Raw genomic sequence first — 14191 nt, 5'->3', positions numbered from 1 at the left:
CCATAGTTTACTGTGATCCACACAGTCAAAGGCTTTGGCATAGTCAATAAAGCAGAAGTAGATGTTTTTCTAGGAACTTTCTTGCTTTTTCGATGATCCAGCTGATGTTGGCAATTTGATCTCTGGTTCCTCTGCCTTTTCTAAAACCAGCTTGAACATCTGCAAGTTCACAGTTCACGTACTATTGAAGCCTGGCTTGGAGAATTTTCAGCATTACTTTACAAGCGTGAGATGAGTGCAACTGTGTGGTACTTTGAGCATTCTTTGGCATTGCCTTTCTTAGGGATTAGAATGAAAACAGCCCTTTTCCAGTCCTGTGGCTACTGCTGAGTTTTCCAGATTTGTTGGCATATTGAGAGCAGCACTTTCATAGCATCTTCTTTTAGGATTTGAAATAGCTTGACTAGAATTCCATCACCTCTATTAGCTTTGTTGGAAGTGATGCTTCCTAAGGCCAACTTGACTTTGCATTCCAGGATGTCTGGCTCTAGGTCAGTGATCACACCATCATAATTATCTGGGTCGTGAAGATCTTTTTTGTACAGTTCTTCTGTCTTTTCTCGCCACCTCTTCTTAATATCTTCTTCTCCTGTTAGGTCCATACCATTTCTGCTCTTTATTGAGCCCATCTTTGCATGAAATGTTCCTTTGGTATCTCTAATTTTCTTGAAGAGATCTCTACTCTTTCCCATTCTATTGTTTTCCTTTGTACTGATCACTGAGGAAGGCTTTCTTACCTCTCTCTCCTTGCTATTCTTTGGAACTCTGCATTCAAATGTGTATATCTTTCCTTTTCTCCTTTGCTTTTCGCTTCTTTTCTTTTCACAGCTATTTATAAGGCTTCCTCAGACAGCCATTTTGCTTTTTTGCATTTCTTTTTCTCGGGGATGGTCTTGATCCTTGTCTCCTATATAATGTCAAGAACCTCCATCCATAGTTCATCAGGCACTCTATCAGATCTAGTTCCTTAAATCTCTCTCAATTCCAAACAGGAAAAGGAGTACGTCAAGGCTGTATATTGTCAACCTGCTTATTTAACTTATATGTAGAGTACATCACGAGAAACGCTGGGTTGGATGAAGCATAAGCTGGAATCAAGATTGCTGGGAGAAATATCAATAACCTCAGATATGAAGATGACACCACCCTTATGGCAGAAAGTGAAGAACTAGAGAGCCTTTTGATGAAAGTGAAAGAGGAGAGTGAAAAAGTTGGTTTAAAGCTCAACATTCAGAAAACTAAGTTCATGACATCCGGTCCCATCACTTCATGGCAAATAGATGGGCAAACAGTGGAAATTTATTTTGGGGGGCTCCGAAATCACTGCAGGTGGTGACTGCAGCCATGAAATTAAAAGATGCTTACTCCTTGGAAGAAAAGTTATGAGCAATCTAGACAGCATACTAAAAAGCAGAGACATTACTTTGCCAACAAAGGTCTGTCGGTCAAGGCTATGGTTTTTCCAGTAGTCATGTATGGAATGTGACAGTTGGACTATAAGGAAAGCTGAGTGTTGAAGAATTGATGCTTTTGAACTGTGTTTTGGAGAAGACTCTTGAGAGTCCCTTGGACTGCAAGGAGATCTAACTAGTCCATCCTAAAGGAAATCAGTCCCGAATGTTCACTGGAAGGACTGATGTTGAAGCTGAAACTCCAATACTTCAGCCACCTGATGCAAAGAGCTGACTCATTTGAAAAGACCCTGGTGCTGGGAAAGATTGAAGGCGGGAACAGAAGGGGACGACAGAGGATGAGATGGTTGGATGGCATTACCAACTCAATGGACATGAGTTTGGGTAAACTTTGCGAGTTCATGATGGACAGGAAGGCATGGCATGCTGCAGTCTATGGGGTCGCAAAGAGTCGGACACAACTGAACTGAGAGCAATCATCAAAGCTGATCCTCATAGCTACACGAGAAGTCGCCCAAGAACTCAACATTGACCATTCTATGGAATTCGGCATTTGAAGCAAATTGGAAAGGTGAAAAAAGTTTCTTAAGTGGGTGCCTCATGAACTGATCAAAAATCAAAAAAATCTTTGAAGTGTCATCTTCTCATTCTATGCAACAACAGTGAATCATTTATTGATCGGATTTTGACATGAAACGAAAAGTGGATTGTATATAACAACTTGCGACAACCAGCTCAGTGGTTGGACTGAGAAGAAGCTCCAAAACACTTCCCAAAGCCAACCTTGCACCACAAAAAGGTCATGGTCACTGTTTGGTGGTCTCGTGCAGGTCTGATCCATTACAACTTTCTGAACCCTGGTGAAATCAATATAACTGAGAAGTATACTCAGTAAATGGATGAGAAGCACTGAAAACTGCAATGCCTGCACCCAGCATTGGTCAACAGAAAGGGCCCAATTCTCCTCTATGACAATGCCTGACAGTATGTTGTACAACCAAGCCTTCAAATTTGAACGAAATGGGTTACGAAATCTCGCCTCATCTGCCATATTCACCTGACCCTCGCCAATAAGACTACCACTTCTTCAAGCATCTCATTAACTTTTTGCAGGGAAAACACTTCCACAACCAGCAGGAAGCAGAAAATGCTCTCCAAATGTTTATCAAATCCCAAAACATGGATTTTTACACTACAGGAATAAATTTATTTTTCATTGGCAAAAAATGTGTTGATTGTAATGGTTCCTACTTTGATTAATAAAGATGTGTTTGAGCCTAATTATAATGATTTAAAATTCAGGGTCCAAAACCACAATTACATTTGTACCAACCTAATATTTACCAATACGTTTGTAATCTAGTAAATGAAAAGACAGTTACAAAAACAAGGAGAAATTATCTCTTCCAAGATGATTCTCTGTGGTATACTGGCAGAGAAATTCTAAAGAATAGAGATAAGATGGTACTCATTTAAATTAATCCTCTTCAAAACATTTAAGTTTACATTATGTAAAATTTGACACCAACGGTGATAAAAGACAAAATTACTGTCATCAGGACAGTGTTTTACTAATGGTTTATTAACAATTCGGACCTCTTACTAGAAGTAATCTTGCACAAAAGTAGCAAAACAAAATAATTACCTGAAGAGAACCTACTAATTTACAGCAAATACCAGGAACAATGGGAGAGTTGTTCTACCATTTCCCCACCCCTCCAATACTCTGACAAACTACATGAAAAATGATCCAGTTTTTTTTTTCATTTAAAAATAAGAAAACAGAGGTAGGTTAAAGGGGAGAGTATAGATTTTTTAAAAAAATAATAGAGACACAACAATTACAATGTATGGATAGCCCTTATTTGCATTCAAGTGAAATAAACTATGGAATAATGATTTTTAAGATCATCCAGATAATCTGAACATTGACTAAACTTTTAGTACAGTTGATTTACAATGTTGTTATTTTCTGCTGTACAGCGAAGTGATTCAATTATAAATATACATATTCTTTCTCATATTCTTTTCTATTATTGACTAAATATCTTGATGATATTAAAGGTCAAAATCCTTTTTAGGTTTTTATAGGTGATAATGTTGCTGTGGACTTTTTAGAGTCCTTATCATTTAGAATTACATACTTAACTATAAAAGGTAGGGGAAGTAGGTGTAATAAAAGATGAAATAAGACTGCTCATGATAATTACTGAAGTTGAATGCCAGGTACATTTATTTTTTATTAAAGAACAGTTAATTTATAATGTTGTGTTAGTTTCAGGTATACAACAAATTGTTTAAGATATACATATAGTAAGGCCCCTACATACAAACCTTCAAGTTGCAAGCTTTCCAAGACGTGAATGTGCATTTGATTCCAGCAAGGAGGCAGAACCAGTGTCACCAACGTCAAACTTGAGTGAAACCATAGTCTGCCCTCTATCTCCTACTGCCAGTGATCTTTCAGCTCTACCATTTCCCCACCCCTCCAATCAGTAACTCTTCTTGCCTGTTCACTCTACGCCAGCCCCTTTATGCCAGCTGTTGTACTGTACTACTACACTTTAAAGTATTGTGCTGTAAGATTAAAAATGTTTTACTGTTTTTTATGTATTATTTGTATGAGAAATATTATAAACCTATTATAGTACAGTACTATATAGCCAAATGTGTTACTTGGGTACCTACACTATCTCTGTTGCACTCACAAATTTGCTCTTGGAACAGAACTTGTTCATATGTAAGGGACTTACTGTATGTGTCTGTGTGTATATATTTCTGATTCTTTTCCCCTATATGTTATTATAAAATATTGAGTATAGTTCTCTGTACTATACAGTAAACAGGTCCTTGTGTCTGTGCGGCTGTTTCTCTATTCTGTATACAATTTCATTTGTATCTTTTTTTTTTTAAGATTCTATACAAAAGTGGTATCATATGATAATGCACCAATTTTTCTATGTTTAACATTTTCAAAATAAAATTTTAGGGCATTACAACTTGATATAGAATGAAATAAGAGAAGTCTCTAACATTTCACAAGTGGCAAATGCACAACAGAGCTCAAAGGAATGTATTTTTAAGTTTTAACTTGAATACACTTTAAATCCTTTAAAACAGCTATGGTTGTAAACAAAGATGCTGAACACCACAGTTATGCATGCACTCTTTCTGAACTTAAAGAATTCCTGAGGTACCTAATCACACAATATTAAATACTAGTAACTAAAAGTAAAGTCTGTACTAAGCTTCTACAGTGAAATGCCTTAAAATAAAAGTGAAAAGGACCTATAGATTAAACTTCAAGTTCTTAAGAACATGTCATAGACTGCTTAACTCTATTTCTTACTAATTCCGTAACAAATTAACCTTGAGAACAAGCCTCTCTCTCAAAAATTAATGGACAGCTCCAGAGGCAAAGTTCAAACTGCATCTTAAAAAGAAGCTAGTCCAGACTAGTTTCCTGCCAGAGAAATTAAGATCAAACAATTACTTACATGGAAAGCAAACTGCCCTGAGAAATCATACATGCCACAGGAATGCATCAAACTGAGTGTATTTCGAACTGCTTCAGGACTCAGTACTCTTTCACCAGTGATTGGGCAGAAGCCACCATTAGCCAGTGTTGCTGCCATCACACTAGCTGACTCACAAGTTACTTCGATGGAGCACAGCTAAAAGGAAGAAAAAATTAAATTCTAAAAATTTAGACTCACATTATTTTAGTACAGTTGACCTCTAAGACAATCGATTTTATCTAGTATTTCATAGAGATCTGAAATCTTTTTTCCAAAGGGATAATCTGATGTCATTACACAAAGATTTAAATTTGAACAATGTCCCAGCCCCTTTAACGTTTCTCCTAATTCACCAGTTAATTCAGTCTTTCAATGGCAGAGCTAGGATAGGAAGAGCTAGACCTTTAGCACTAAGAACTGTAAATTGCCTCATGTGTGATATTCAAGCTTGCTTAAATATTAATGCTTTCTGTAGGATATATAAACATAATTATTTTTAACTCAACAGGGAAAAAAGAGGGATGCCCTATTTTTAAAATAAAGCAACATACATAGGTATTATGATACTTAGCATCTACATGAAAAATTGCTACTTTAAGGAAAAAAATATCTGACATCTTGCCTATAATAAAGCTCAGTATCCTTATATGGCAACACACAAAGGACTACAGGAAAAAATCTAAGTTCTAGCCTGAATGCTCTGTGTGCCTAAACCAAATTTGTTGCTTTTACACTGCTTATTAACATTCAAATAGCTATTTGATATTGACTATGATTCCTGGATATGGTATAATGAATTAAAAAAGCAAAGTCCAAGCACACTGTAGGGTAAAATTTTTGCATTCCAATACAATCAAAATAATGGAAATAGTTTACCAAACCAAATCCAAATTTACCCATAAAACTAAAACAATTAATAAATGCTGCTTTAATTTCATTAACAGCAACCAAAACTGAGGTGAAAGTGGAAGAGAAAGAGAAGATAGGAAGAAGAAAAGACTGAGTTCTCAACTTACAATATTCTTTACTCATAATTCAAGATCTATCAGAGGCACAAAAGGGTTTGGAAATAGCAATAAGGGAAACTAATTAACTGCAATGAATCAGAGAACTGATTAGGGGCCACTTTTTGACTGGTTTTTACTTTTGCCTCATTATATTAAAACCCCTTCTCTATTTCTCCAAAACTACTGAATCTACCTATAACACAGACCCACACAGCAAAGACGTATAGTAAAGGTGATTTAATTATGAAAAGCTTTCTAAAAAAAAAAATATTTGAACTCAATGACCAATTCCTAATTTATAATTAGTATTAATGGAAATTTTGTTTGTCATAAGGTGATACTTCCAATTCAACAAAACCCAATTTAAGAGTACTCTCCTGGTACCCTGACAGATGTTCAGTTAGATGCAGTCCTTCTCCAAAAGAGCAATTAAATTTTCCATGGCTGTCTCCTGATTTCTGCCCTTAAGCATGAAATTTCACAGTAGATTACTAGTACCTAAGCTATAACAGTCAAATATGTGTACCAAAGGAAAAGAAACTTTAACATATGGAAGAAATCCATACAGGCTAGGGAAAAAATAAGGGCCATTGGATAAATATGACACTGAACTTAATATAACATGTTATAGCCACAAAGAAGCTTCATATACATCTTACAAACTCATCCATGTAATGCAGGAAATTAGATCAAGCTTATGCCACAGATAATGAAGCCAGGGTTCAGCAGCTGAAACCAAGTCACATGGCTAAAAAGTGGCCAGGTTAGATTTTGATTTTCTGTTGACAGTCTGGATTCCCAAGTCATAGTTCTTCACACTGAGCAGGTGACAAGCGAGACTTGGATTTCTATCAAGATCTACTTCATTATCAACTTTCCTTACTTGTTTTTTAAGATTACTAAAAGGTTAAAATTAAAGAAGCTTAAAAAGTAAAGCCAGGCAAATGTTAGGTGACACAGAAATTAACAATAATTAGTTACTATGTAGCTACTAAGTACACTACAAACTCATTAGAAGCACCAATGGATCACTTCTTGGCTAAGATCAAGTATAGAAGCACCAATGGTATTAAATCTGTAAGAATGAACTGAAAACATGACAGGAGGAAAAGGATTTCTTCTTCTAAGGATGACTATCTTAACTTCAATTCTATACCACAGAAGATACGTAAATGGTCTTCTCCACCATGAATATGGAAAGCTACTTTAACTTATTAGAAAATCCACTATGTGACACTGTAGAAATGAACTAAACAAACAGAATATGCCACTTTAGAATGCTGAATGTGAACTTTTTGATAAATAAACAAGTAACTCTTTCAAAGAAAAATTTAAAACTAAGAAAACAGTGCTTAGTTTATAATAAAGAGAAGCAATTGCTGGAGCTGTACATTAGTTTTCATACTCCTTAGATATAATGTTTTTATAGAAAAAAACATTTCCCTGTTACATTCTAAGATATTACAGGCATAAGACTGCATTTAACAAGGACTTTTCCCCTAAAGTTAATGGGAAATGACTTTCTCTTGGCCTAGAGCCAAGATTTCAGAGGCATTTCTATTCTAAAAAATGTGACACATTATATACATATATACACAGTTATATACATATATACATAGTGGGTATATACATATCCATTTATATACATAGTTCATACAGTTAAAGTAAGTTACCTGGAAATAGAAGTCCAATATACCAACCATGTCTGTGCCTTCTGGGAAACACTGAAAAAATAAATGGGCAATTGAAAACACAGGCACACAGGAAAAAAATGCACACAAAGAAGATACATGGAGATTAAATTTAAAATATACACACATTTCACTCTGAGAACAAAATAGGACACAATCTATAAAAGAGTGCAAACACGAAATAATGAAGAATAAATCAAAGTAATATCACATATATATTTCAAGATACTAGTTTAACTGACAATAATAAATTGATTCATTATTCATGAACCAAATTACTGGACCAGACACTTAAAATTTAAAAATCAAGTATAACCGACAATAGTCAAGGGTTATACTTTTGAAAAATAGACCAATCCTTATGCAAAATCTGCATTTATGTAACTAGGCAAATATTTGAATGCTACCAAATACAACCTGCTTGAATAATATTAATACTTTGATAGTATTAATTGAAGAGTGTTTTGCAAAAACTTCTGCATGTTAGTTATAGGTAGTTATTTAAAAGCTATTGTTTTTAGTATATATCTCTCTATATTTTATTAAATGAAGGAATAATCTGAAAAAGAAGCAAAATTCAAAAACCTTTTTTTCCTTTAAGTAATATCCTATTGCAAAATTTCGATCTCCACTTTCTCTTTCAGACTGAAACCTAGAAGAAAAAAAAACACATTTGCTCTATTTATATACCCTCTGTAAAAGCATGATTGTTCTGTAGGTTAATCTGAATAGCAAAGTGCAGTATAAAGAACACTGACCCTTAGAAAGAGTCAAGGCTGCTGGGTTCTAGTCCCGGTTCTGTCAACAGGTCAGCTATGTAGCCTTGGGCATGTCATTTAAGTAATAATTCTTTCTGCATTAATTTTCCCAGCTGTAAAAGAACTGAAATGAACTAGGCCCTTTCTAGTCTTCATATTTTGTGACTTAAGAAGCTAATTTTTAAATTACCAAATATTCAATTATTAAAATTTACCCTTAGTATCTTCTGGCTTCCCTAAAAGAACAGTAGTCAGTTTCAACTGAGGGAATCTATGGAAATTTAACTAAGACACATGAAATGGGCCTAACAGCATTTGCTGGATTAACAAATTTCTGGGGAGTCTGGGCAGTGGCAAATAATACAGTATGAACAAAGTTATAAAAGACAAGACTTCATTGAAGGATGCAAATATTCTGATGTGTCTGGGAAACAGTTTCATGGAAAAGAGTGGAAAAATACCAAACCAACAAAGGAGACTAAAACCAAATTATCAAGATTCAGTTCAGTTCAGTTGCTCAGTCGTGTCTGACTCTTTGCAACCCCATGAACAGTAGCACACCAGGCCTCCCTGTCCATCACCAACTCCTAGAGTCCACCCAAACCCATGTCCATTGAGTCAGTGATGCCATCCAACCATCTCATCCTCTGTCATCCCCTTCTCCTCCTGCCTCCAATCCCTCCCAGCATCAGACTCTTTTCCAATGAGTCAACTCTTCGCATGAGGTGGCCAAAGTATTGGAGGTTCAGCTTTACTGATCTCCTTTAGGATGGACTGGTTGGATTTCCTTGCAGTCCAAGGGATTCTCAAAGAGTGTTCTCCAATACCACAGTTCAAAAGCATCAATTCTTCAGTGCTCAGCTTTCTTTATAGTCCAACTCTCACATCCATACATGACCACTGGAAAAACCATAGCCTTGACTAGACGGACCTTTGTTGACAAAGTAATGTCTCTGCTTTTGAATATGCTGTCTAGGTTGGTCATAACTTTCCTTCCAAGGCGTAAGCATCTTTTAATATCAAGACTGATAAATGCTAAAAAAGTGCAATGGCTCCTGATTGCCTACAAAATGAAAGCTTGAACGCTTTCAAGTTACCTTATCAGGTCTACATTTTAGAAGGATAATTCTGCCATCAGTTTGGGAAAGGAGAAAAAGAAAGGATGAATGATTTATTAGGAGACTAGTGTTAATGAGAGCTACAAGAGGTCTTAACTAGGCAGTGATGACAGGAATGGAAGGAGAGGTACGATCAAATATAAAAGCACTTGGGCAATCTTCCAACCTAATGGGAAGAGGGAAAACAGGGTAAAGTCTGATACAAATCCTAGATTTCTAACACAGTCTACAGAAAGGATGACAATATCAACTGACATGGGGATCCCTAGAGAAAAGAGCAGTTTGGGAAGTACCACAGTTATCTATGGTACATTTGAGAGCTCAACCTCAAAGAGTTCAGAAGGCTGCTGCTTAAAGAGCAACTGTATACGACATTCTTTTTACTGATCAGGGGTGGACAGCTCCTTCTAACTGCATATCTGAATATTTCCATGGTCAGAAAAACAATGCTGGATATGACAAAGTTCTTGGAAATAAACCTGTCAACTTGCCATACTTGGCAACTAACTATATTAAGGAATGATCACAGTGCCTAACACATAGTTCTGTGCATCAAACATTGTATCAGGTACTTACTATCCACTAGATAACAGGAATACAGAAATGATTTGGAAGACACTCTATGTAGGAATTAAGGAGGTCAAAGTCTAATGGCAATGATGAGGCAAAAAGAGACAGAATTGTAGAATAAGTTCAATAAAATATGGTAATATGAGAGCACAGAAGAAAGGTGAGATGAGATTAATAAAAAAACTTCCTGGGAAAGACACTTAGCTGATGCATAAAAGTTGGTAAGGCAGACAACATGAAATACAAAGCAACACCTAAGTTTAGTTTTCATGCCAAAAATGTTTAAGCCTTGTCTAATCACTAGGAAACAATCCTATTCAAAATGGGGAAAGCCAATGGGCCATATCTGGTCCATGCTTTTATAAATAAGGTTTTTTGAAACACATCCTCACAGTGTTTATTGCTTGCTTTTCTACTAAAAGAGTAGAGCTGAGCAGTTGCAACAGAGACCATATGGCCCACAAATACAAAATATTTACTATCTATTCCTCCTTCACAGAAAAAGTTAATTTATGTTCCACTGACAAGACAAAAAAAAAAAAAGCCATTTAATAAAATTTTAAAAAGCAAGGGTCTAGGTTAGGAGGACTGTTCCATTTTAAAAAGACAAAAAACTACCTCACATATATGTATATTTATATACATGTACATGTGTGTGTGAAGAGACGCACATTTGTTTTAAATTGTCCATCTAAGGAGAGAAACAGGTTGAGAAAAAAGCAAATGAGACAAAATACTGATCAGAAAACATAAGTGAAAGGTCCAGATTTTCATTATTTGTTGTTTCAACTTTTCTATAGATTTCTAAATTTCAAAATAAAATGTTGGGGCAAAAATCAAGTTAGCCAGGCACAGAGAGATTACCAGAGGGAAGATAAGCATTATAGGCAAAGAAAAAATCGAGAAAGTGTCAGTCACTTGACATAAATTTAGGGTCTCTTCTAATTACATGCTTTCTCACAAGAAGTTTATAAAAAGTAGTAAAAGGTACTTTAAGTGTTCTCCCTCAGGTGATTTAGAAATCACACATTTCTCTCTAATGACCAAATTCTAAATAAGTATTTGTTCACTGATGTGTGTGTGTGTATGCGTACTAAGCTCCTTCAGCCGTGTCCGACTCTTTGCAACCCTATGGACTGTAGCCCTCCAGGCTCCTCTGTCCATGGGACTCTCCAGGCCAAGAATAATGGGTTGCCATGCCCTCTTCCAGGGGATTTTCCCAACCCAGGGATTGAACCTGCATCTCTTGAGGATTCTTTACCATCTGAGCTATCAGGGAACACACTGAAGTATTATATACATTAAGTCAGAAAAGAGTATTTAAAATAAATTCTGTGGCTTAGATTTTAAAAATTTCAAGAGATCTAACCTATCACAAAAGCCTAAATAAAAAATCAGACTCACGTTGCATTACTGAATCCAACATATTCATTACCAGCCATCTTATTTAAAAACTGCATTACCTATAAACCAAAATGAGAAACTATTAGTAATCAAAAAACAAAACAGAGAATGTAGCATGAAAACTGAGTTCTATATTATACTTACATAGTCAAATTTTTCAGCATTATTCACTCCTTGCTGCAAAGAAATGAGACATAAATGTTAATATAGACTCCATCACAGTTAAGCTTTAAGTGAATATTATATTAAAATTCCAAATTGCTATCTTTTATAATTAATATACTGTGCATTAGTACTTTTAAATCTAGGATATACTCATAAGGTAATTTAATATTTATATAATCTTTTTTTACATGTCCCTACATTAATACGTGCATGTTGAGAATGGATCTGAATTACAAAGGGAATGCTTTAAGTATAACTTCCCAACCCAAAGTTACAGAATTTTAAATACAAATTCCTCAAATCCCCTTATCTTTCATAACACCATAATCTGCTAGAATGTATGTTATTATTTGATTTCACATTAAAAAAAACTTAAAATAAAGTTTCACCCTTAGCAAAGAATTAAGCATATATATATTATGGTTTTCAATTAAGAACAACCTACTTATATTTTTGTAGAAATACTTGTATTTCTTAAACCTTAAGCCAGTATTAGAGTTAGAAAATAAGTTATGTTGCAAAACTAATCTTTTACAATGCTAGTATAGGTATACATTCTGGATACACTTTACTAATGTAGAGAGATTCTACCTTTAATATCTCACTTGTTATAGCAATACTTGAACTAAAAAAATCTATTTCATAGTCTAAAAAAATTAGCTACATTTGTATTTAGCATTAGGCCAATTCAGAGAATGGAGGATGTATTGTTTCATCACTTCTATTTCTGACAAGTTAGCTGCTACTGAAAATGTCAACAGGAAAAATCTATGTAACGTAGATCAGTTCAAGTAGCCAAATGGTTTCATTTTACCTCGGCGAAGTTTACAAAGCAGTAAGTTGTAGATCTGAAATCAAACGTATTAATTGGTGATATGCACCCAAAAGAAACAATACATCTCTAATTTTTAAAACAAGTTTAAAATGAAGTAATTTGACAACTAAAATTTGAAAACTGGAAAATTTTAACTTTGCCATCAAAAAACCCAAAACAATACAATTTAAAGTTTTATTACAAGGGGATGGGGGGAAGTACCAGAGTATTATTTAATTGAATAAAGCCAGGTTCATTCTCCACTATACAAGTGGATTAGGATGTGGCTGATAATCTGAAAACTTAACAAATGAACTTATTTGAGAAAGAATGTGCAATCACATATACAAATCAGTAGCTGGAAAGACCACCACACTATTTCTTCAAAATCAGGAATTAACAAATTAAACAAGTTAAGGATAATATAGTTACAGCCATACTGTAATCACTATCTTTGTATTTCCTCTAAAGTGTCCTTTGACATATCATAAGTTTTCTTTCTTTATAATACACCAGAAATCAAAATGTAGAAATGTAACTCCAAAGCTGTTCAATGAAAAATAATTAAAAGAAGAAATTACCAACTTCATTGAACTGTTGCAGTTGTCAAAATATTCCATAGATCCTAATGCTGTAAAATATGTAACAACATTTAAACCACAAAAACCTTTTCAACCTTTGAAAAAGCACAAAAAACAACTCTTTTGGAAAAAATTGTCATCATTTGCATAGGGATGTCACATGGATAATTACTGGTTATACAATTAATCAATGTAAAATAAACAAATTATATTGAACTTTCATTCTCTGACCTAAACTGTACTTTCTTTGTTTAGCTGTCATGTTTAATTTAAAAAAAAAAACAAGCAAAAACTGTCTCAACTCTTGACTATAGTCATGTTGTTGATCTACTTTGCAGCTTACTAAACTAATGTACAATTAGGTTTTACTTCTATGCTATTTTTCAGAAACAACTGGTATTTTTAAGAAGCAACTGATATTTGTCAATGTCTATCATCATATAACATTTTGGGTAAACTATCTGAAATGTTCTGGCAGATTATGTAAATAGGCAAAATATTTAAATGATTGTGTTGACTCAAGAAATCTCTACTTAAAACTTCCCCATTTAATCATAAAAGTACTTGATTAATGTTTCTTTTTATTATTTACCTAGAAATAGCATTTAAGTTGATAAGATGTGTTTGCCCCTGTCATCTCTTGTAAAGGTTTCATATACCCCAGGGATATATGGAATCTGGTAATCATTATGTCATTCTAATTTTGAAAAATTTACAGCATAAAGTTTATTTGCACAGTTGTTAGAAAAAAACACACATACACATACCAAATAACCTAAAGTAAATCCTACCCCTGTACCATCCCGCCAAAGAAAAACAAACTCTTAAAAAAAAAAAATCATTTCTCCAGTAGTGGGGTACAGTGAAGGAACAAATGTTATGAAAATTGAAGCCAGGAATGGGTGGATGGCAGCTGGTTATACTATTGTTTATTCTGTGTTACATTTAAAATTTTTCATATAAAGTTAAAGGAAATTTAGAATTTCCTTTAGAATATTTTTTAAATAGTAACTGATTTTTAATTAGTTCATATAACAGTGGATATTTTAATTGTTAGAATAAAAAGTTTAATTCTCTTATTTTGAATTTTTACAGATGTAAAAGTTGAGAAATCTTGCTGACAACAGATGAGTAGATGGAAATCAGAAAGGTT

At 34.4% G+C, this 14191-nt stretch overlaps 1 protein-coding gene across 7 annotated transcripts in view; it reads right to left on the bottom strand.

Annotated features, from left to right (window-relative positions):
- The window catches only part of GLS (glutaminase), an 87396-nt gene that overhangs the window by 36889 nt on the left and 36316 nt on the right, over positions 1–14191 (bottom strand). For 3 of the 7 annotated variants that reach the window (XM_005202579.4, XM_005202580.5, NM_001077964.2), the window contains 5 exon segments: positions 11623–11655; positions 11479–11537; positions 8214–8280; positions 7611–7661; positions 4910–5086 (listed from right to left, as the gene is read on the bottom strand). In XM_005202579.4, coding sequence (XP_005202636.1) covers positions 4910–5086; positions 7611–7661; positions 8214–8280; positions 11479–11537; positions 11623–11655 — 387 coding nt within the window. 7 annotated transcript variants of the gene reach the window in all.

Source organism: Bos taurus, chromosome 2 (assembly GCF_002263795.3).
Source record: "Bos taurus isolate L1 Dominette 01449 registration number 42190680 breed Hereford chromosome 2, ARS-UCD2.0, whole genome shotgun sequence".
NCBI classification, from domain to species: domain Eukaryota; kingdom Metazoa; phylum Chordata; class Mammalia; order Artiodactyla; family Bovidae; genus Bos; species Bos taurus.
Note: the sequence above shows the minus strand (reverse complement) of the source record. Positions and strands in the feature narration are given on the sequence as shown.